The sequence below is a fragment of the Sphaerodactylus townsendi genome, linkage group LG08 (genome assembly GCF_021028975.2).
Source record: "Sphaerodactylus townsendi isolate TG3544 linkage group LG08, MPM_Stown_v2.3, whole genome shotgun sequence".
NCBI classification, from domain to species: Eukaryota; Metazoa; Chordata; class Lepidosauria; order Squamata; family Sphaerodactylidae; genus Sphaerodactylus; species Sphaerodactylus townsendi.
The window spans coordinates 31,137,717-31,161,732 of record NC_059432.1 but is presented as its reverse complement, the minus strand read 5'-3'; the positions used below and the strand labels follow the sequence as shown (position 1 = coordinate 31,161,732).

At 41.2% G+C, this 24,016-nt stretch overlaps 1 protein-coding gene across 5 annotated transcripts in view; it reads right to left on the bottom strand.

Moving 5' to 3' along the window:
• PCDH15 (protocadherin related 15) overlaps positions 1-24,016 on the bottom strand; it is a 904,280-nt gene that overhangs the window by 415,096 nt on the left and 465,168 nt on the right. For all 5 annotated transcript variants that reach the window (XR_007245346.1, XM_048507034.1, XM_048507035.1 and 2 more), the window contains exon 7: positions 7,028-7,146. Coding sequence is in view for 4 of the 5 variants with exons in the window: in XM_048507034.1 (XP_048362991.1) it covers positions 7,028-7,118 (91 nt within the window). In the remaining variant the exon portion in view is untranslated. The remainder of the gene's footprint in view (positions 1-7,027; positions 7,147-24,016) is intronic.

Genomic DNA, 24,016 nt, shown 5'->3' with positions numbered 1-24,016 from the left:
TTGTTATTTTTATTTTTCTGTAAGAGGGCAGCTCAGCTTTATCCGCTAATCCACATGCACGATGAAAGGAAGATCTGGGTCTGGGTGCCTTAAAATTTGTCTCAGAGTAAAAGCTGCTTTAGTTGCTGGAATGCTGACTGGCATTCTTGAGACCAGAGAAGGGGAGCTCCGGGTTTGAAGCCCGCTAGTCTTTGCCTTTTGGTACCCAAGATCGGTGGAGCTGTAAGGCAATTTCAGCAAATCGGGAATAAAGTCACGGTAAAATTGGCAAAGCCTAGAAGGATTGCAGTTCCTTCCCGTTGGTGGGGGCAGGCCATTCAATCATCAAGGCTATTTTAGCTGGGTCCATTTCCAAACCCTCGAGGATTCGGAGCAATTCAGATAGTCTATGGAGGAGCTATGGAAACAGCATTTTGACAACTTGACAAAGAGGGAGTTATCTAGTATGGGCGCAAGACTTCTCGCATTCAGTTTCTCATGCCTCAATGGTTTGTGATAAATTAATACATCATCTAAATATAATGTAATCACCCCTTTACATATAACAGATCTTGTAAAACTTCATGATATGGGCCATGAAGGCTCCTGGGGCTCCAGCTAATCCTAATGGCATTATTAAATATTCATAATAATCAAACTTTGTATTGAAAGCTGTCATGTTCGTAGGGCCTCGCCATCACGGACTCCCATAATAAGCCTCTCTCAAGTCCAATTTGGTAAAGATCCTTTTGCCCAATGCATCCAAAAGGTCTTTACTCATGGGCAAAGGATACTTGTTGATATGGACAGCATTCAATCCACTATAATCAGTACAAAGTCTTTAACGGAACCGGCCCTTAACAACAACAGAACAGGGCGCATGGGTATGCTCTTTGTGGCTCGCCGTATGAACTGGGCTGAGCCAAGTTTTTATCTAAGAAGGCGAGTTCCTTCTCCTCGGTGGGCTCATGCGATAGATTCTACCTTTAGGTAGCTGGAGTCTCACAGGTTGCAGTAAGATTTGCAGTCAGTAATCCCTATGTAGGGGCAACTGGTCGACTCCTGTTCTTGAAACACCTGGACAAGTTCGACACGCTTCATGGATTTCGCGAGAAACAGGGGCAGACAATACATTTGAAAGCTTTTAGGACCCATGAGTTCGTTCTCAGTGAGGTGGGCTTCCTCCCGTTCATGTGATTCCGTGGGGATCCGAGAATTGGAGGATCCGGCCTTTCCATATGATGGTTGGTTCGCGAAGAGCAACCAAGGCATGCCTAACACAATAGAGCAAGCGAAGCAACAGGAGCAAGGATGAAACTTATCTCAAATGGTCGCACAACGGAGAAATACTCGCTGGTTTTAAACGCAAGCCGGACCTTCAACGTCAGAGGGCTACCATCCATTTGCGAAGGGAATGGTTTTCACCAAGGGGACTCGGCCTAAACCAGTTCGCCGCCACTTGTGGTCTCATATGAGACAGTGGGGAACAGCCCGAAGTCCACAAGCGGGAAGCCGAATGCGCCAGATGTTTACTTGGGTTGGCTAACGTGGTTAAAGGTGGTAATGGGAGCACCGCTGCCTTCACTCAATGCGATCTGGAGTAGGGCTAATGTCCTCGGTACGCTGGACAGGCAGAGGCAAGCTAAGCATCTCCTCGGCCCTCAAAACTTCCTCGATAGCTGCTTAGACGCATCCCTGAGGCGGCGGACCTGATTTACGCGGAGGCTTGGCTGCCACGGCGCGGGGCGGTAGTCGGAACTTCGGGGTTTTGTTTCTCGGCAGCTGGCAGCCAGTAGCGGCCAGGTCCCCGCGAGTAAAGGCACAACCCTGCCGTACACGGCGCCCGCGGTTTCAGCCACACGCAGGAGCGATTTGGCGAAAGTACTTGCGCTGGTGTTATGGCAGGTTTTGCTGATCGCATCCATGGGCTGCCAAAGATGGGCAGCCACTCAGATCCCAGTTCATCCATTCGCCACTGTTTCCTTTTTTTAACTAGTCCCACCCCCCCAGCATTTTCAATGAATGCCCCCTGGTTCAGCTTGTGCAGTCTGAACAAGAGGACAGGATTCTTAGAAATTTGAGACTTACCATCTATCTGGTTTCAGACCTGGTTATAGGACTGATGCCCTCTTGGTCACCCTTATGAATGACATGTGCTAGAAGATGAACAGGGGGAACATAACCCTGTTAATTATCCTGGACCTCTTAGAAGCTTTTCATACAAAATCATGGTGTCATTTTGGATCATATTTCAGGATCTGGAGGTATTGTTTTGCAGTGGTTCCTGTGCTACCTCAAGGGTAGGTTTCAGAGTCCAGTGCTGAGGGACTGCCTTTGGCTTCTAGGGTTCCCCAAGGTTCCAACGCATTCCTATGCTTTTCAATAGCTATGTAAAGCTGCTGGGAGGAGTCATTCAGATATATGGGTTAAACAGCCACCAGCATGCAGATAACACCAGCTCTATCATGTGCTACCAGCAGATTCCTGGACATAGTTTTGAAATGGATGAGAGTTAATAAGCTGAAACATTATCCTGTCAAAAGAGAAATGTTACTGATGGGGGGGATGTGACTTGGGAAATAGGTCGTCCTGGGTTCTGGATCGGTTGTACTTCCCTTAAAGGAGCAGGTTCGTAGCTTGGGTGTACTCTTGGCTCAGGCCTCCTGTTGGATAAACAGGTGGCAATGGTGTTCAGGGTTCCTTTCAACAGTGTCTGCTGGTGAGCCAGATAAGGCCTTTCCTGGACCAAACAGATCTTGCCATCATGGTGAAAGCCCCAGTTGCACCTATATAAGATTACTGCAGTACTTTCTATGAGGGGCTGCTCTTGAAGACAGTTCAGAAGCTTCAGTTGGTACAGAATACTGCAGCAAGAGTGTTGACTAGAATGGGACAAGGGGGCCATATTACTCCAGTATTGTTCCATCTTTACTAGTTTCTAATTTGCTTCTGGGCCCGATTCAATTCAAGGTGCTGGTATTGATTCTTAAAACCCTGTATAGTCTGGGACCAACATTCCTTAAAAAGCCATCATCTCCAATATGAACCTATCTGTTCATTCACTGAGGTGCTGCTTTGGTTGCCCCCACCATCTGAGGCTAGACTGGTGGTGACCAAAGAAAGGGTCTTCTCTGTCATGGCACCAAAACTTTGGAACTCTTCCCAGGAAAATTCATAATGTCTCTCTCTATCAGAGTCTTTTGACAGGAGGTGAAGACTTTTTTGTTTTGTCTGGCATACCTCCAGTAAAGGTTTATTGCCTTCCTTCTATTGCCTGTTTACATGTTTTTAAATGAATTTTATATTTTTAATTCTTTAAACATTTTAATGTTTTTTTGCTCGCAGTCTTTTGATTGAATAGTCCTTTGATTGGGATAAAAATGCGGTGAACAAAAAAACAAATAAATGTCATGGGAGGCAACAGAGGCCCTCTAACTACCCTCTGGCTGATTGGCAACTGCCGTCATGAAGCTACTACCATTCCCTCAAGTATAGAAGAGAAGATACCAAGGAATGACTGCCTCCTCCACCCATGACACCCAGTGATTCTTGGGCCCTTATTCCTTCCTTTTGCCCAGGAGCAAACAATGAAACAGCAGCAGATAACACAATCTCCTGATTAAAGAAACCAATAAATCATGGTGTACAGTTACATCCAAACAGAGTTCTTTCTCCAACATATATAATGAAAAAGTCCACAGAATAAAAAATAACTAGCTAAAATATGAACACATTCTTCAGAAGTGTTAAAAAAACCCAGCAAGCTGTAACTTATCAAGCACTATTTTCTCCTTGAATTATCCCCTCTGTCTTTGGGAATGAACCTAACTGGAACTGAAGTTATTTGCAAAGATCTTACAAGTAGGAAGACGGGATGGCTGGGGAGAGAAGGTGCAGCTTATTTGGTGCAAATTTACAAGTAAATTCAGAATGTTCTACAGGGAAGTCACAGCTCAGAGAAGGAAAGAAAGAAAAAGAGAGGAGAGAAAGAAAGAAAGAAAGCTTGAAAAAATGACAGCACTTCTGAATGAAGATAAGCATTTTAAAACCAAATTGTTCCCCCTACCCCTCTTAGAGACTGAAGCATGAACAACAGCAACCACTGGGCAAAAGCAGATTTCTGTTTGGGATGCTGGACTTGGAAAAGATTGGGCTTGAGGAGTGCCTGATTTAGGTAATTTATTCAACTATCCACTCAACAGGTGAAACTAAACAGTATGAAAATCTTCACCATAAACTGTAAAGTAAAACTGGCAAGATAGGTCTGTATGTCTGGTGTCGCTTTAACGTTTAGAGTGTACAAAGGTGTGTTATTAATCACAGATGGTGAGACTTCAGTTCTTATTTAAAAGCACATTCAAAAAACTATGTGCAGGATGAATACCTGTGATGTCACTGATACTGTAAAAATAATGAAGCACTGAATGGAGGAAATGGGCAATAAATGCTCAAAATGTAAACGGAAAGAAAAATTGCATTTTTTACCGCACCATTTGGTCTTTAGGTGGCCCTGAACTAACAGGTAACTTATAGCCCTTGTTCTTGGCTTTTAGGAATAGAAGCTGGGAACTATACTTGTAAAAGGTTACACATGGGTGTCTTTGTATCATCTTGGAAAACCCAACAGGATGTGAAAGATGAGATTTACTTTTCTTTTTCTTTCTTTTTTTTTAAAAAAATAGGTCAGTGTGGAAGGGAAAAAACAGTTTTGGGCACCCAAAATTGTCTTGCCCAGAGCAAACAGCAGCTTTGGAACAAAGTTCTGAATTGTGGAATAGGCATGGGAAGAAACAGATAAACATTGTCTCATTCACTGATTTTCCCCAGACGTCAAATCTGCTGTCTGTGGTGAAGGATGAACCTATACATGGATCAAATTTATGACCTCTGTTTTGGGCCTTACTCCAGTGTCTTTCAGGTAGTGAAAACAGTTTGAGGGAACTAAAAATTTGGAATACATCCTACCTGACTTCTCTTGGCTCTGTACTTCTATAAATGCAATCAGGATTTATTTTTTCACAAACAGAAAGCCAAAATGTCTTTCCATACTTGATATCATTAGCCATTAACTAGAGCTTACTAATTTTGTATCATTCAGGCTTGAAAATAAAACAAAATGGCTACTCATATTACCCTGCATTCAGTCTTCAAATTGCACCTTATTTGAAATTTTGAACACTTTCTTGTTATTAATGTGCTATCCTTTCCATTTGTTCATCATCTGTTCAGTTAGAATTGGATCCATTTGGATCTAGTCTTTCACAATGGAAGCAAGTCTTTGTAACTCCTGAAGAACTCACTTAACCTGTGCAATAACATATCCTAAAACTTATGACAATAAGCAAACAATTCAAAATCTGAATTCCCAGGAAGTGTTACATCACAAAGCTGCTGTTAGCCCAGTGGTTCATTCAGATCATTATCTGTTCACCAGCCTAATGAATTACAAGTTCTTTACAAAATATGTATATACCACACCACTCTTTACACTAAAGTAAGTGTACATAAACCAGTATTATCAAAATATAATTCCTAGAACATGGTCAATAAAAGAACAGTAAACACCACTAAGGAGAAAGTTTGTGAGAGCATCTAATGAAAACTTTGACTCATCTGGACACGCCCAAGGAAAAATCCTAAACAGTGCATCTCAATAAGCTCGATCCAATGAACTGTGTATGGAATGGATTCTCCATTTCCCCCTAGCCCTTCTGAATAGTAGAGGCTGCTGGGGTTAAGCAGTCTCAATGAAGTTTAATGCAATGAAATGGACTGCTTCTTGAGGGCAGGTCTGCAGAAAACGCTCTTACATAAGCTCCTCCATATATGGAACAAGAGCAAGCTCATGCCTGCTGATTGGCCTTTCTTACTGGAGAAGTTTTTGCCACATTCCACATCTCTGATGATTCCCCAACCACGAGTAGCAATGTTTTGAGGCTGCTGGGCAGAAATCCATTCTATGCACTCGTTCTGTTCATTGACTCCAACCCAATATTTATTGCACAGTACTAGTGGGTTTTGAGTCAAATGTGTTCTTTAGCAGAGGATTTTTTTTTAAAGGTAAACCTGTATTTTGGACAGGTGAACAGAGTTCTTAGATTAGAATTCCCTTGTAAGATATTGGATGAATTACCATGAGTTAATTAACACCATGGATATATCATTTGTATACTTATGTGCTCCAGATTATAATTTCTCTTGATATACTTGTCATATTTGTTTTTTTTAGTGTGATTAGTAAAAGGATATGTTCTGAATCTTCTGTTGTTATACTTCTTGGATATACGATGTGTAATGTATTTTTAAAGTATAACAGTATAATGGTCAGATGATAATGTTTTTTTATGTGTAAATTCACCATGATTTAAAAAAACATTCTTTTCTCATTATACTTTACAGACACTACTGGGGACACTTTAAATCAGTGGATGGAGCCTTCCCTGATGCAAGAGGTCAAAGAACCTCCAATAGAGGAATGAAACCGCAGGATCCAACCCATTAATACTACCCTGTGCTACTCTGTACATCAGTAAATCTCAAAGCAACCAAACCTTCAGCCAAGCAGAGGCTATCATTATTCACAATTCTATACAATAGCCTAAATTTCTACTAGTTTGAAAAGAAATAGCATTCAGATTCATCCACAAAGTGACAGTGACACTGTGAATATTTTCAGTACCTTCTTCCATGTGTGTAAGCCTTTTTTTGGTCAACGTTGGCATATACCATATATATGAGGCATGATTGACTCTTCCTATAATTATACAAAGGAGCTGTGGAATATTACGAGACCTATCTGCTTTGCTAATTGATCTGTGATCATTCTCTGGATTCAACTCATGCCTAAAGAGTCAGGCTTTCCAGCATCATCACAGAACTATTGGGCAGACTGTACTTGTTGCACAGAATCCTAGTCAAGAAAAATACTAGCACTGGGATCATCTTAGCAGATGGGAATACTTCTCTTTGAATTCAACGTAATTCAGATAGATTTTTTTTTCTTGCATGACTTGAGGCAAAATTACGTATGACATAGAAACAGACTTACCATCATCATTCTGGGCCAAACACTCCATGAAGACAACGGAAACCGTAATCCCTATTGCTAACCATTTTGAGAAACAAAGCTGCTGTAACATTTTATGTCACGCTTCAGTCAAGGCAGATCTGAAAGAGAGAGAGAAAGAGAGAGAAACAATTTATTTGTTGTCTTTAGGCAGGGCGTATAGTTCCAACAGAAAACACGCTGGCATGAAAAAATTAATTGCTTCTTCAGCTCCGCAAGATCATCAACCATGTGGCTTTTTAAAAGCTTCTTCTTTTAAAGACACTGCATATTATGCTTTTGTACTGGACACATGACGGCAGGATGAAAACTCAGGAGGAAAACAAAGAATGAGCCTGACACAAAATTTGCATTTGCTCAAACTGCACTGTATGGGAATATATGAAGTTGCCTCACACAGAGTCAGACTCAGAGCCCGACTAGACAAAGCAAGCATCCCTGCACTGCCATTTTAGGGGATTAGTTCCCAACTAGAAACTTCTTTATATTGCTCTACAGTAGCCCAATTCTGATTAGGACTACAAGGGCCTGGAGTGAGGATGGGATCCTACCTGTCGCATACTTTTTTCCAACCTGAAATGGAGCCAGACTTATTTACATGCCTCCTGGTACCATTTCAGTTTGGAAAAAGAATGCTCTGGTGGACAGGCAGAATCCCGTCATTCCCTCACAGTGTGATGGTCCTGACCAGAATGGGGCCCCAATATATATAAATAAAATAATAAGTATCTATATATAAATAAAATATAAGTATATTTTAAAAGCAGACAATACAAAATATTTCATTTAGGGGACAAACATTTATTTAGGGGACAAACATCCTCTTAGTCTTATCAACATTAATGCAATGGGAAGTTCTTACCCATAAAAAAGAAGGCATTGCAGTAAAACAGCCCTTTGGGGGAAAAGGACAAAGCTACCCACACTATTCATTACTTCCCCTCCCCACCATCTATGTTTTGAAGATAAAAGGTAGCCTTTAGAGAGGCAGTGATACTATTAAGGTGATCCTGTCTGGTAACTCACTTTTTAAATGGCAGCATGTGTCTGGGAGCGGTGCCTCATCTAGTCTCACATTTAAAGATGTGACTGGGTGAGAGACAAGAAAACCAACCTTGCATTTTTGAGCCATTTTCCTGAAATTTCTGAGCCATTTTCTAGGCTTTAGTTAAGCCTTTTCTATACAGAAGACAGCCATAGAAGCATCTAGGCTTCTATTTCTAAGAAGCTCAGAGAACTGCCTGTCTCTCCCAGAAATGAGTGTACCTTATTGTGTCAGCTAGGGATAGCCAGAGGACTGGCTTATCACTCTGAAATGTCAGTTGTTATTTAAAGCAGAACAAGACCACCAGAGGACATAGAGTTACCATACAGATGGCCTAGAAGAGTGTGTCCTATTCTATCCACCAGGAAAACCTGCACATATACAGAATGCGTAGTCATGCATACAGTTACATATGACCAGGCTGATGTAATGCAGGCATGAAGGAATGCTAGTTTGAACACTTTATAAAAGGGAAGTCTTTGCAGCAGGAGAGACTCAAGCAGAGGTGGGATTCAGCCGGTTCGCACCAGTTCAGTAGAACCAGTAGCTACGGTTGGCTGAGTTTGCTGAACCAGCTGCATCCCACCACCCCAGGGGAGGGACCCCCACTCGCTGCATAGGATATCCACCGACTGCTGTGCCCCCACCGCTGCCACTGCCACCACCCACTTTCCTGAATGCTGCAGAGGACCATGAATGGCCAAGCTGGGGCCATTTCCTCCCCCTCGGGCCTAGCCAGACAGCTGGGAGACCTTCCCCCAGCTGGGGATCATACTGTCATTGTCCAGTGGCGCTAAACAGCACAAGACAGATCCCCAGCAGGGAAGTTGTCAGTTGGTGGCTACTCCCACTTCAGACTACCCTGCAAGGCAGGACAGCTCCAAGGAATGGCCAACCACAATTCTGTACCAAACATTGGGGGGTGGGGGGAGACAACACACACACACACACACACACACACACACACACACACACACACACACACACACACACACACGTGTTCCCAATAAATATTTTCCTGAAGATTCTCACTGGAAATGTTTTGTTGTTTGGGAATGAGTGCAATGCTTCTTAAGACTTAGATTGTGCAGTATGTAAGGCAAAAACCTCAGAAGGCACTGAAGAGAAGACAGATATTGTAAGGGAAAAGCTTTGAATGTATAAAAAATGCCATTTATAAATGCCAAATGTGTGTAATGGTACCACTTTGTAATTACGTTTTTGTAAACCCAGGATCAGTTCACTCACCATAAGTATATGCATAGAATACACATATATAAATACAAGAAACTACCTAATTTAGCAGATTTAACTCACTGTCACTGCTGTCTGATTGTATTTTGATATTATGACCAGATAAGGAATACCTTATTTCATTTCATAGCCAACCAGATTCTCTTTCCAACCCCCCAATTCAACAGCCTTCAGCATCAAAACAAGCTGTTCTGCCTTCAATCTGAAATCATTAAAGTCACTGCTATCGTTTTACTTCCAGAAGTCAACTTTTCTTATCTGTGCATTTGCACAGTGTTGTCTTCGGCACTTATTTACATCACAAACAATAGTATCATGTCAAGATGTTAAAGCTCCTCTCTGGATCTTTCACATCCTCTTTATATTCATTGCACTCAAAGGGAAATGAGATGTCCTTTTAAGGGGGGTTGGGGTGAAAATAAATGACATTTCTATGAAAAACAGAGAAAGGCAAACACAAGTTTTAAAACTTGAGATATTGCTCTTGATTTCTGAAGTTATGATTTGTATGGAATCCCGGAAAAACAACAACAATCATTTCAATTGCCTAGCTGTTTTGAGTAAATTAAGCAGCTAGATATATGGCAAACTTCACAAGAAATGCCAGTGAACATGATATATTGGAAGTAAAAGCTGGAGTATTTTTTTCAAAGAGGGATGAAGGAAAAAAAATAAACATCATGAAAGGAACAAAGACATTCAAAACTGGTTTAAAGGCTTAAATCCTGATAAGCAATTATTCATTAGTGATCCTATTCAGCCTAATACAGTTGCCATTCTATAAAGCAGACACTTTACAGTTTCCTCTAAGTATACATAAAGCACACACTTTATAATTTCCCCTAAGTACACATCTCCCCCAATCTGAGAGAGTTGAATGTTTATTCTTACAATATAACAGTGTAAAATTTCCTACAGTGATAAATCTATATATGAACATGAGAAGGCGCCTTTTTAAGAATATTTTTAAGACTTTGAAAACATGCAGAAGGAGGAAAAACTAAACACACCAAAATCCAACCAACCAAAATACATACACACAAATAAAACTATGTACGTAAAAATCACAATACAAGAGAGAAATAAGGCTTCCAATTTTGTTTGCATCAAATATAAACACAATTAAAAATTGACTACCTGTTCACCAATTACAATTCTAAAATTAATTCTTAATTATTTTAAGAAGATTCAACTTTTTGTCTATTATATCTATTTTCTTGTTCTTCTATTCCTCAAATCCAAATACCATCAATTCATTTTTTCCCGTCATATGCAAAAAGTCTGTCAGAGATTTCCAGTTGACAATGAAGAACCCCATCCGAAGGGGGAAAGGGCTTGAGGGAGTGGTGCGGCATTGAGGCAGCATGTTTCTCCTTTCCCGGCAAGAGGAAGACTGGGCTGTGGAGGGGCTGCACTGGCATTCCAAGCAGACACCAGCGGGGGGGAGGGAGGGCTGGGGCATTCCAAGCAGACGCCAGTGAGGGGAGGGAGGGCTGGGGAACAGCCATTAGTGGCATAAGTCTTGAAGCCATATAGGGCTTTCCAGCAGTGGGGGTGAGGAGGTTGGGAGCTTTTTATATTTTTGCTCCCTACGCATCTAGAAATCCCTCTTGAAGGTGGCAGGGGAACACCACGTTGGAGCTGCATCTGGCTTTGGATGGGACTGGACTTTAGATGTTCTTTTCTCTAACCAAAGAAGCAAGTTTAGATATTTCTGCCAGTTCCAACAATTCCATAAACCATTCTTATATTGTACCTATTGATGGAGTTTTTTGCACCAACATACTCCATTTTTGCTTATATGATATTCTCGCTGCTGATGTCATATATAAAAACAAAATTCCACTTTTTTTAGCAAGCTGTCCGTTCATAAGACCCAAAAGAAAAGCCTCTGGTTTCATTCATACAGTCGTTGATTACCCATGGGGCATTTGCCATGCGCTGGCAGCTAGAGCACGTTGGGGCAAGAAATCTTGGCCCAACGTGCTTCCACCCTATCGTGTGCTGAAAGAGGAATTGCATTGGAGCAAGATTTCTTGTCCCAATGCACTTCCCATTGCCCCACCCATGCTTCTTGCTTTCCCTTTGGAAAGCAAGAGCACTTCTGGCATGACTTTTGTGCCAGAGTGGGGCAAGGGCAGGGCAGGGCAGAGCTGGCCGTGGGTAATTGGCCATTAGACTTTAAAATCTTCTGAATTTTTGAATATATTTGTGTCAAAAATATCTAGCTTTATTGCAAGTTCACCATACATGATAAGAAGCCCCTTCATGATGTTCACATTTCCAACATACATTCAGGACTTTAAAAAAAAAAGCCATTTTTTTCCAGTGACAAATATCACCAATACACCATTTTATAAGAACTATCCTTTAGACTGGTGCTTAAAGTAGATTTGAGACTTTTTAACCATGTATACTCTAATAGTACCATTTGTATAGTGTACCCTAAATTGATAACCCATTTCATCATATCATTTTTCACTTGTCCTTTTTCCATTTCAAATCTCAACAAAAGCCTGTGCATTTTAGCAACAACATGATCATCATTCGAACACAATCAAGCTCAAATTCAGCCTTAAAATATTCAAAACCATGGAATCTTTCATGGGAAGGTACCTTTTGCTGAATTGGACCAATGGTGGATGGCCTTGTCTGCTTTGAATAGCAATGACTCTCTGGAGTCTTATGCAGAGAATGGTACTCAGATCCTTTGGTTGCAGATGATGAAAATTCAACCCAGTACTGTCTGTATGCTGCAGGAAGCCTTTTCAATTCTTAGCACTAAGACTCCCAAATTACATATAAAAACCAGTCAGAATGACTTGCTGTTGCCCTGTAGAATGTAATAGTAGTTTTCAAACTGTGCAGGTCAAAATCTAGAATTGTACTGTAACTTCATAGCTGATGGGGGGAGGGCTGGGAATTCCTTTTTGAGTTTACAGTGACTTGCCTTCCTCTACAGGTTCTAATCAGGTGGTTGATAACAGAAGCCAGGATGCTAAATCTGCTGTTCTCTTGACCTGATCCTACATCTTTTATTTCAATTTAAACCAGCAGGCAACAGCTAATTTCACTGTTAGTGACAGAGCAGTTAACAAATAAATGGGTAAAATAGGGAAGGACTCTGGACTGATGACTGGATAAATAACCAATTAAACTTACAAAAACAATGAAATTTGGAGCCAAACTTGGCTGGACATGAGCTGGTACAGGAATAACATTGGCAACTGATGGCATTTTAGAGGAGAACTTAGCAGTTTAAAAATTGCCATGAGGACCCAATCTCCCATGAAGCAGAAGCGCCATGTGATTTTGTTTCTTCCCTGCACCTTTTCAAATGACAAAATAGTCAGGGGGAGCTGTTCGAGCACTTGAAAAGGTGTAGGGGCAAGATGACACGACACTGCTACACCGCTACACTCATAGGAATTATTAAATTGCTAAATTCTCATTTAAAATTGTGCTGGCAGCCATGGATTGTTTCATAACCACTAGTAATGTTTAGTTTGGCCCCTAGGGATGGGGTCTATCTATTATTGGAATCAGCTGCTCCAAATGGGACTGTATGCACTAATGATGTTTAAGTAGTGGGTGTGGAACATCTCTGAGAAATGCTCTCTGATGACTTTAGATATGGATCAGCCAATTACTATTTCACAAACTATGGAAGACATTAGTTCTCCAATAAAACAAACTAATTTGTTGAGGAAATTTCCCAAATGCACAGAGGCAATAGTGTTAAGTGGTTTGATTGTCATATTCGCTCTTCAAGACAGAGCAATAGTCATTCCTAACATAGGATGACTTTGGCCGTTTCCGCACGGCCCATAAACGACGGCCTGGGGGCGGTAAAAACGCCGCCCCCAGGCCGCCGTTCGCACAGGCGCCGCTGCTGCAACGCAGCAGCAGCGACCTGACTCCGCTTCCCTTCCCCCAGGGTGGCGTCAGGCCGCCCTAAACAACAACCCTTTAAAGGGTTGTTGTTGGGGAGGAAGCGTCTTCCCGGCGGCGCGGTGCGAACCGCACCGCCAGGAAGACGCTGTCTCCCTCCTCCGTCCGACTCACGATGTCCTCGTCATCGCCTGCTGGCCGTCGCAGCCCCGCCCACACTGTCCTCCGACCTCCAGGGGTCGGAGGGCAGCATGGGCGGGGCTTAGACGGCCAGCAGGCGACGACGAGGACATTGTGAGTCGGACGGAGGAGCGGGAAGAGGCGGCTCCATGCGGAGCCGCCTCTCCTGCGGCGGCCTCTGCTTGGCCTGCTCGCACGCTTGCGTGCGAGCGGGCTTCCGCCCCCACGCCGCCAGAACTCTTGCCGGCGTGGGGGCGCGAGGTGGCCGTGCGGAAACGGCCTTTAAAATGGGAAAGATTACTAATTTATAATTCAAATGTTTGGCAAAAACACACAGTACAATTAGTTATACCATTCCAAAGCGGAAAGTAAGTCTGTCAGGGGAAAGTAAGGGTTGATATTCTTTTGACACAGTAGAAAGTTTTTGGATTGGACCAATCATTTATGAGATCCCACTTCTACATTCTGAAGTGATGTATAAGCAGGTCAGCTAGTACATGCTTTCTCTAATTGTATGAAACTGCCCTGGGAACCAAAAGTATGTGTACACATCTGCACCTACTATTATAGAGATTAAGTCTGAGTTGTTAATTTTAAGCAAATAGTATAATGAAGTAAAGGTTAGACAGTCAAGGGTGATTTGCTGAGTTGATTAAAGACAATTGGAATAGTTGGACTCATTCCCAAAGCTTTTCAAACATACTATAATTCTTTCAATAATACACTCTTGACATTTATGGTTAAAACAAAAACAAATAAGTGCATCCAGTCATTTACACTTTGATAAGACACTTGGAATGTACTTAGGCCAAGGCCCTACTTCAAGATGGATCAACTGTTATAAACATTGAAGAACAAATTAAAAATTTTAAAAAGAATATTTTTGGAGATGCAGTAATCAGAAAACCATATAACAGGATAGATAGGCAGTGTAAAATAGGCTTCTTGTAAAAAGAACTGCTGCCCCTCATGTTAAATTATTCTGAAATATCTGTTCTCCCATCTGTGATATTCTGACTCTCTTAGTTCATGGCCTAAATTAACACACCTCATTCTTTTTTTCTTTCAAAACAAGATATTTTAAAAGGAAAAAAACCCTTTTTTCTAGTTTAAAATTGCTTCAGAATTCCACATAAATATATTTTGTAGGAAATACTGAATTCCAATCCACACTACAGAGTCTGTCTTTCGAAATGGTTACTTTTTAAATCAGTGGAAGCTGGATTAATTTTTAAAAAACTTTCTTGGCATCCATTTTGAGAGACCAAAAATAACTCTTATTTGAGCATTCTGCTTGTTCAACTAAGATCAAAATACTAACAGTGCAATCCTGGGGGAGGGCCACAAAACCCCTCAGGAGATGGTATGACCCAGACACTGACATAAATGCCACTTGCCCTGGCGTAAGGGGCATTTACATCAACACAGAAGCCAGTTACTGTTGGAGAGCTGTCTGGAAGTGTGTTGGAGAGCTGTCTGGAAGTGTGATACTTTGGAGCAAATGGTACTGTGGCACCAGCACTCCTCTAGCACAAGATCCAGCACCGAAGGAACTATTCCAAGGGAAAGAGCTGGCTTTAGTTGACTTCCTGGCTTTATTTAGTCTGTTCTAATTGTATATGTTCATGGTGAAGGACAAAAGAAACAGTCACAGAGCTACATTGTTATCAGCAATGATCCCCCCCCCCCAGTTCAATGTGATAGTGGTGGCAGCATCAATAAGGTGTAAAATGCACTCAATTTCTCTTTAGAGAACCTTATGAGTTTAGAAGTACATATTTTGAGAAGTCCCAACAATGCCAAAAAGTGGAATCAGATTTGTGTCACATGCATACCAGAAGGCAGAATAATGTAACTAAAGAAAATATTTCTGAAAAAATCACAGATCTCTGTTATCAAAAGATAATGGGAAATTATAGGGAAGAAAGATCTGGGGCAGAAGCAACAGGAAAGAACTGACTGGCAGGCAAGAGTCATTGGAAAGCAGAGATGTATACTTTCCTTCCGGGCAGTATTTCAGGCTTCCTACAGTGTAGTATCGCTTCTCCACAGAGAGTACAATGTCACACTCTCTTCAGGGCATATCCTGTGTTAAGATAATGAAGTTATCTTGCTCTTCAGGGTATTTTTTATTTATTCTCATACAGCTCTCTTTCCAAAGGGGATTCCCAGCCATAATATTCAGAAAGTCTGACTTTCTAGTAGACTTTCTAAAGACCACAATCCATTTCCAATTCATGGGATGTCTTCAAGGCATCAGTATCATCACTGTAAATTCTTCCCTGGACCTCTTGCACTAAATCAAGCTACTACCAATTGCAGCAACACTTTCCAGAAGCTGCTACACAAATTCAAAGGTTAATTTTCAGAAAGGATTTACATTATCATTCCACCTGCAAATCCCAAGTTTATTTCCCCCACTACCCTCACTGGCTGCAAGTAAATCAGTGGGAAAATACAGGGAATGATATTTTGAACAACCAAGAGTGCATAAGCAAGACCATACATTCAAATACTATTCCCCTGGCAGAAATACATTCTAAACAAGGTATATACATATATATTGGTGATAGGGGAGTAGGGGATTTAATCCTCAACGACATGTTATTTGGTTAGAAGGTTAGGTAGTTTGCTCACAAGACAAAGATAAATGGTTGCAATGACAACCACCTGATTTGCTCACTCTCTCTCACACACACCATACCAGGAGGAGCTTTTCCAAAGAGAAAAAAATTGAAAATGTCTCCCCACAGACAGAAGAAAATATCATTTCAATGACAACAGGAGAAAGGGAACTGTCTCCAAGGTAACTAAATCAATATAGTGGTTTTGCTAGAAGGCATTAAGAAAAAATTACAACAATACTATGTAGATTATAATGAATCATTGCCTATAAATGTTTATACAATGAAACACTGCCTATAAATGTTTACACACACACACACACACACACACAATGACCATGTTTTAATTTTTGTACCATCTGAGGAATCTTGAGTATTTGATCTGTTTCTCTTAAGTGCACCCAGAAACAGGGAGTCCATTACTCAAGTACAAAATGCAATTGTTGCAATATGAATTGATGATTCCTTAAAAGCTAGTGTAGTGCAATAGGTAGTGTGAAATACTTGGACTAAGAAGATCTTCCGGGCATCCCAGTCCAGGGGTGGGGGGCAGAATAGCCACACCTTGTACTGACACACTTGCCCCCACCCCCAGCCATCATAAGTCAACTATGGCACAAACCAGCTGAGGTTGTCCCAGTGGTAATCAGCACCCTGGGCACCATTTCAAAAACACTACAGCTGCACTTGAAACATCTTCAAATCGACAAAATCAACATCTTTCAGATTCAAAAGGCAGTCCTGCTGAGATCCGCACAAATGCTATGTTGATACATTACAATGTCCTAGGCCTCTGGGTGAGGATCAAATTGTAATGAAAGACCAACAACCAGCTAAAGTACTGACAGTTGTGATATCAATAACAACAACATCATCTGTCAGATTCAAAAGGCAGCCCTGTTAGAATCCACACGAATACTGTGACGATACATTGCAATGCACTAGGCTGCTGGGTGAAGCTCAAATTATAATGAAAGGTCAACAACCAGCTAAAGAACTGGTAGCTATGATATCAATAACAACAACAACAACAACAACAATATCTGTCAGATTCAAAAGGCAGCCTTGCTGAGATCCATACAAATACTACATCGATACATTACAACATCCTGAGCCTTCAGGTGAAGCTCTAATTGTAAAGAAAGATCAACAACCAGCTAAAGAACTGGCAGCTGTGGTAAATAAACAAAATTAAATAATAATAAAATCTTGTGGGTTTGTCCATCTCTGTCAGATTGAAAAGACATGGTTTTGAATCCCTACTCAAGCTAAGTGGCAACTTGGGCAGTCACTCTTTTTTAGCCAATCTAATTAGCAAGGTGACTGTGTGAGGGATAAACTCATCCACAAGAATCATGCTGATCTCCTTCAGAAATGTATAAATGTGGGTAAAATAGTTAAGCATATTTTGTCTTCTAGTGAATATTTGCTGATTTTTCAACCTTTCTAATTCATTTTTCAGTGCATAGGACAAAAATGTCTTTGCTTTTAGGAGAAAAGGGCTTTGAAAAGAATCAAGTTTGATTCCAGGATAGTACGATATATGCAAGATATATGTTTTGAAACAACAAATTGCACACACACACACACACTCCTAATTATTAGTGTGCAACCTGCCCAATGCTGCTGTGAAAGCAAAACTGTGAGATCGTCACTACAAGTAACCAATATATAGTGATCTTGAATGTGGTGGTGGCAAACCTATGGCACTCCAGATGTTCATGGACTACAATTCCCAATTGGCCATGCTGGCAGGGGCTGAGGGGAAATGTAGTCCATGAACATCTGGAGTGCCATAGGTTCACCACCACTGGAATAGGGCATTTAAAGTGTACAAAGCAAATAAAGGGCCTAATTAATTTCCTGTTGCTCCTGTGCCATTCTCCTGGCCTAATCTATAGCTGGTACACAAACAAAAATATCTGCCTATTACATCTTTTTTTTTGCCAGTATGTAGGATAGGATACAATCAAATGATTTGCTTTTGTGTTAAAAGATAGAAAAACTGACCAAGAATGGTTGGTGTAGTGGTTGGCGTAGTGGTTAAGAGCAGGTGCATTCTAATCTGGAGGAACCGGGTTTGATTTCCCGCTCTGCCGCCTGAGCTGTGGAGGCTTATCTGGGGAATTCAGAAAATCTTGTGCACTCCCACACAAACCAGCTGGTGACCTTGGGTTAGTCACAGCTTTTCGGAGCTCTCAGCCCCACTCACCTTACAGGGTGTTTGTTGTGAGGGGGGAAGGGCAAGGAGATTGTAAGCACCTTTGAGTCTCCTACAGGAGAAAAAGGGGGGATATAAATCCAAACTCCTCCTTCTTCTTCTGTTGTAATTGTTCTAAGCTGTGCTAAAATGTAGAAAATTCTTATACCTCAGCATTTATTTATTGAGAACACATGCACAAGATGAAATCATGGTTGAACTATGATATTCCAATATTTTCCATATCGTTCTTCACACTTGGTTTGTAGAATTTTCCCGATTTGAAATGGAGTTATATCAACCTTTCCCTTTTGTACTTACAAAACATAGGTTCATTCCACACATGCAGAATAATGCACTTTCAAACTGCTTTTATTTATTTATTATGGGATTTATAAGCTCTTTGAATTTTAATGCTCTTTGAAGCTGTGCGGAATGGCAGAATCCACTTGCAAACTTTGCAAGTGGATTTTGCCGTTCCGCACAGCTTCAAAGAGCATTAAAAGCAGTTTGAAAGTGCTTTATTTTGCGTGTGCGGAAGGAGCCATAGTTAGAAAGCTTTTCCCTCATTCATCCCAGAAACATTTCATTTCCTTTTAATCCATTGTATTTGAAAATTCTTTTATGATAATTATTTTGGCTGAAACGTTTCCAAGCCAGCTTCCCTTGCAGTGCGGTATTCTTGAAACTTTCAACATTTCCCACTGAAAAGCTGGCCCATTTCTCTCTTGTCATGACAGACATTTGCCTCCATCACACAACAGACACCTTGTGCATAATCTTCTAGTCTTCAAAGATTTTCAGCTGACTGTAACAGCCATTGGTTCTGAAAACTGAAGAAACCCACTCTCATTTTCTTTTTGGAATAGGGATTTATTGTGCAGCATCACAGCAGAGATTTGCCTGTCAACTCTTTGGTGCTGCTAGCATCCCTGTGGTGATTCTTGACAGTGAATGAATAGTCCCAGCAAAATAGTTCAATAGGTCATGCTGGCTGGTCTGCAAGCAGCTACAGTCATGAGACTTATGACCACAAGGAAACCTTTTTGAAGGGTTCCCCTATGAATCATGCCCAAGATGCCTGGAGAAAAAACACACCATAATGTATTGCTAATTATCTATAACAGAACTGAGTCCATAAATACAGAGGGATACAGTCAAAACATGTCAGTAGAACAACATTAAATGCATACTTAATAAATTATGTCAATTAAATTCAACTCATTTTTCAGGAACATTTTGGATCCTCTTGCACTCAGAATGTTCATGTTGGCTAGAATGTTCATGTTGGCAGAGGGGAAACAGTGGGCTAAAAGATGTCTGTTCTGGCAGGATAATTCATTGTTTTTGAGTTGCATTGCTCTTTTCTTACTTTGGCCCAATCCAGACTGGGGGGTGAAATAGCTTATGGGAGTGATGGAGGGCTGCACTAGTACTTTAGCCCACCCCATCAGCTTAAGAAGAACCAATGTCACTGGAGATAGCAAAGTTGCCCAAACCTCAAAGTGCCCACTGCCCTGGTGGTGGTGCACTGCTAGTGCTGTGGGGGATGGGCCAGGAGTGTTTCTGGAGGTGGATCCAACTTCAGTTGGCTTCTACCAGGGTTTCAGCCCAGGAATGTCCCTTGTGTGATCAATGACTTATGCCACCAGAAAGTGTGATATGAGTCTTTTCCTGCAATGTGGTTTTTCAGGCAGCAGGAGGATTTTTCAATTTCCTTCCTTTCTGCACTGCCTGAAGCCCCTTTGGAGGCAGTTCAGCACCACCCTTGCTGTACTGTCCCTGGCTCCCCCATCTGGACTGGACTGGTTAAGGCCTGTTGCCCATGTCACATAAACAAAACCACAGGTTCTCCTTACAAAATATATTTTGAATAGTCACATTTGTAAACAGATGTTAAAAAAATCTGCAAAGAAAGACATATGGCACATAAAGTGAAACTACACTCAAGCCGCTAAAATATTATACCACAGCTGCAATAATTTTCAGCAGAATACACAGTTGCTGCTAAACCTTTCTGCCTTGAAGTTTTCATTTCTGGTCAATTGCTCTTAGGCCAATACATTTTACAACCTCAATACAGAAGGCTACTTTTTTGGGGGGGAAAAAGTAAAATTAAACATCTGTTACATCAGTAATACCCAGCATAACCACTGAGGCCTGGTAATTCGCAGAAAAATCAATAAGTGTGGATAAGAAAATGATGGTGCAATTGAATACCTTAATTAGAGATTTAATAATCTGGTTTAATTTAATAACAAAAAATATGATTTCACTTTATGAATGTGTAAAGGCAGCAGAGGAGGAATTTCTCTCAATCCATAGTTATGTGGCTCTTCAATGATACATTATGATATTATTAGTGCTTCATTACCTAACATGCTGCTGGGCTGAAATCAAGTGGCCTGATGGAGCTATATTAATATAAAAGTACAGGCAATACAAGTAGTACAAGATTTCATTTCTTATGCAAAAATCATGCGACTTCACTCCATGATTTTAGATAGAACTGAGATTTCACTTACTCAGTGTAACAGAATGAAACAGATCTAATCAGTTGTCAGTGTATCAGGCAAAAGTTAGAGCAAAAGTTTTTTCCCCCCAATTTTAATTCTTCATTCCAATCTCTCCCCGCCTTTCCATCAATTGTTCTCACCTGTAGGAATCCAAGATGATAGAGAGCTAGGCTAAATTTATACATTATATATGCTAAGATTGTATTTGCAATTGGTATCCTAGTTTACCTCTAACTGTATAACTCACTGGAAGCTCCTGTTAAAGCCAGTGGTGTGAAATACATTTGCAAGCATTCATTCTTAAGATTTTGAGATGAGCACAAGTAACATCTATGCATACAAAAAGTGGCCCTAGGATCTTCAGGTAAATACAGTTGCTCCCTTAACACACTGAGGGTAAAAATGTTCTGCAAAGACTTTTCTTTTTAACTGTAATGTTTTCTAATTACCAACAAGATTTGGGGGGTATAAGCATTTGACAGTGAAAGCTCCTTTAATCAGACTTATCTGACTCTAAAAGCTTATACCCTAAGAGTGGAATCTAAATTGGGGGGGGGGGGGCATGAAGGTGGCTGGGGATGACACAGCAAAGTGCAGTGTGCATCCTGGGCTGGAATGCTGGTAGAGGCTGATTACAGTTGTCTCCATCCCAGGGAACCCGCCTAGCCCAATCCCCCCACTGCACCAACATTCACTCAGACACCAGCATGCCTCTGCAGTGGTACCCACTTTGGATTTCACTGCCACAGAACTGTCAGGTGCATGTTCACAGGGGTGCCCCTTATGTGGGCAGAGGGAACACATACATCAATGCAGGCCAGTGTGGAATCCACACCCCAATCACACCCCTTATCTGGATTGGGCTGTAAAAATCTTGCTGGTCTCTAAGGTGTACTTGAATCTAGCTGTTCTATTGCAGGTCAACATGGCTACCCTCTCAAACAATGTGGAATATTTAACATACTTTGATGGAAATGTGATAAGGGCTCTAAGGGCCAATTAAAGTTGGTGAGGGAGGGTAGATTCACATTGTGCATGAAGATCAAAGTCTCCCCCTCCAGAGTAGTTTAAGTAAGATCCAATTCTTTCCACCACTTTTTGCACAGAATGTAATATGTAAGATAGTTCTGGTACACAAACTTTTAAAATGGTTCTTTTGGAGATGGCAGTTAACATAAGGGGATGGCATGAGAAAAGGCAAAGACAAAATCTTAGTACAAACAAATTGTCAAAGGCTGTGATTGCCACAGCTGACATCAATAGATGCTATTTGGCCAGACTATCAATTGAGCCTGTTTTTCCGAGAGCCAAGAATGATAACATTTCCTTTGATGAGATAAGATGAAATGTGGCAAGACATTCTTTGTAAAGTGGGGTCTTCCAATGTGTTTCAATGTATAAAATTGCATGTGGAAAAGAATGAACATTATTTAATATTTTGCCCATAGGACAACAATTTTCATGCTGCTTTTAATATGCAAAGTTTGCATCCCAAATACGTATTAGACAATAGCTTAGTACAATCCAGTGGCAATTTCTGTAGGGTGTTTGGCTTCTCAACAGCCACATAAACGTATTGTCACTTGACAAAATTAACCTACTCTAGCGTTTTATATAAAGACGTTGTTTCCTAAAATGCTATATCATATGCATGGACACATAATGGTTCCAGGTCACTGATTGTTTGTGTGTGTTTATTTTCCGTATTTTTGAAAAGATTGGGAAATGATTACTAGCTCTCCCTAAAATACAGAAAGGACAAAACTGCATTGTGGAAGATAAGAAAATATGGAACATAAAGGGTGGGGGAAAGGATATGAGTTTTGCAGGACAACAGAAGCATCTGTTGAATGAAAGCTAGCATCCAAGCAGACTGAAAACAGCCTCCACCTGAAAATCCTCACACTATATTTCCTAGAGGATAGCTAAAATTCAAATGCAGATAGGTAGCAACAGGAGCAATGCATTTTCTGAGACCATTATCCATTCAGCTGGATGAAAAAGCAGTGAGAAATCACTATTTGGAAATGGCAGACCATACTTTCCTGCAGAAGTGTTCAGAACCTATCACTGCTAACCAATTATAGAACTGTTGAAGTACTGACACCAGCACTACTCCTGAAACCTTTTCTCCAAAAAAGGAAGTAACCAAGGTATTTTATTTAACATAGTAGTTCCAAAGTTCTAAACTCTCACCCTTCCTCATTACACAGGTAGCAAATCCTCCAACCGTTCACTGACAAAATAGACATGATTATAAATAACACCATGATACCCATTCCACAGACTGATGCTGAATCCCTTCCTCCATCCTATCTGGTACTGTTATCCATTTTTGAGTTAGAGCCATGTTATAAAGGCATTATTGTCCAAAAACAGGTTGAAAGAGATTGAAATACAAAAGGGGGTGAGAAAAAATACAGGTTTGGACAGCAGAATTTCTTAGTATACATCTGCATGGATTTACAAGTATGAATAAACACATAAGAATTTAAGAACATAAGATGAACTTTGCTGGATCAGGCCAGCAGTGGTTCATTTAATCTAACAATCCATCTCATGTGGTAACCAACTAGTTTTCTCTGGAGGTCCAACAAGTCACAGAGGTCAAAGTTTCTCCTGATGTTGCCTTCTAGCACTGATATTCAGAAACACATTGTCTGTGGATGTAGAGGTTCCCTATAGTCACTATTGTTGGAAGCTACTGACAGACCTGTACTTCATAGGTACACATTCTATATCAGGCATTTCTACAGATCTGAGGGTGGAAGCTGAATTATGACAAATTATAACTCTAACAACTCAAATTGACAACATTTTTAATGTCACCCCCTAGTTCCTGATAAAGAGGAACAGCTGGAGCCTATGCAGTAAATTGCCCCATAGCAATAAGAGATCTTTAAATGGTAATACAAAATGTCACAAAGATGTCTTCGCCATAAACCAGTGATGGCAAACCTACGGCACAGGTGCCAGAAGTGGCACTTGGAGCCCTCTCTGTGGGCACGCGCACACAGAGTTTGTCATGTGGGGGTGGAAAATCACCCCCCCACACACACACACAAACATCTAGGCTGGCCTGGGCCACTGAGCACGAGGTGCGTGCACCACGGTGAACAGGGAGGACTCAGCTGGTGGGCCAGGTGCCTGTGCTTTGGGTGGCTGCTGCCTGAGGGGGGGCACAGAGGAGGCAGAGATGCTAGAGAGGCACAGAGAAGTGCACGCGGGACGTGCTGGAGGCTTGAGCAGGCTGGCCCCTGC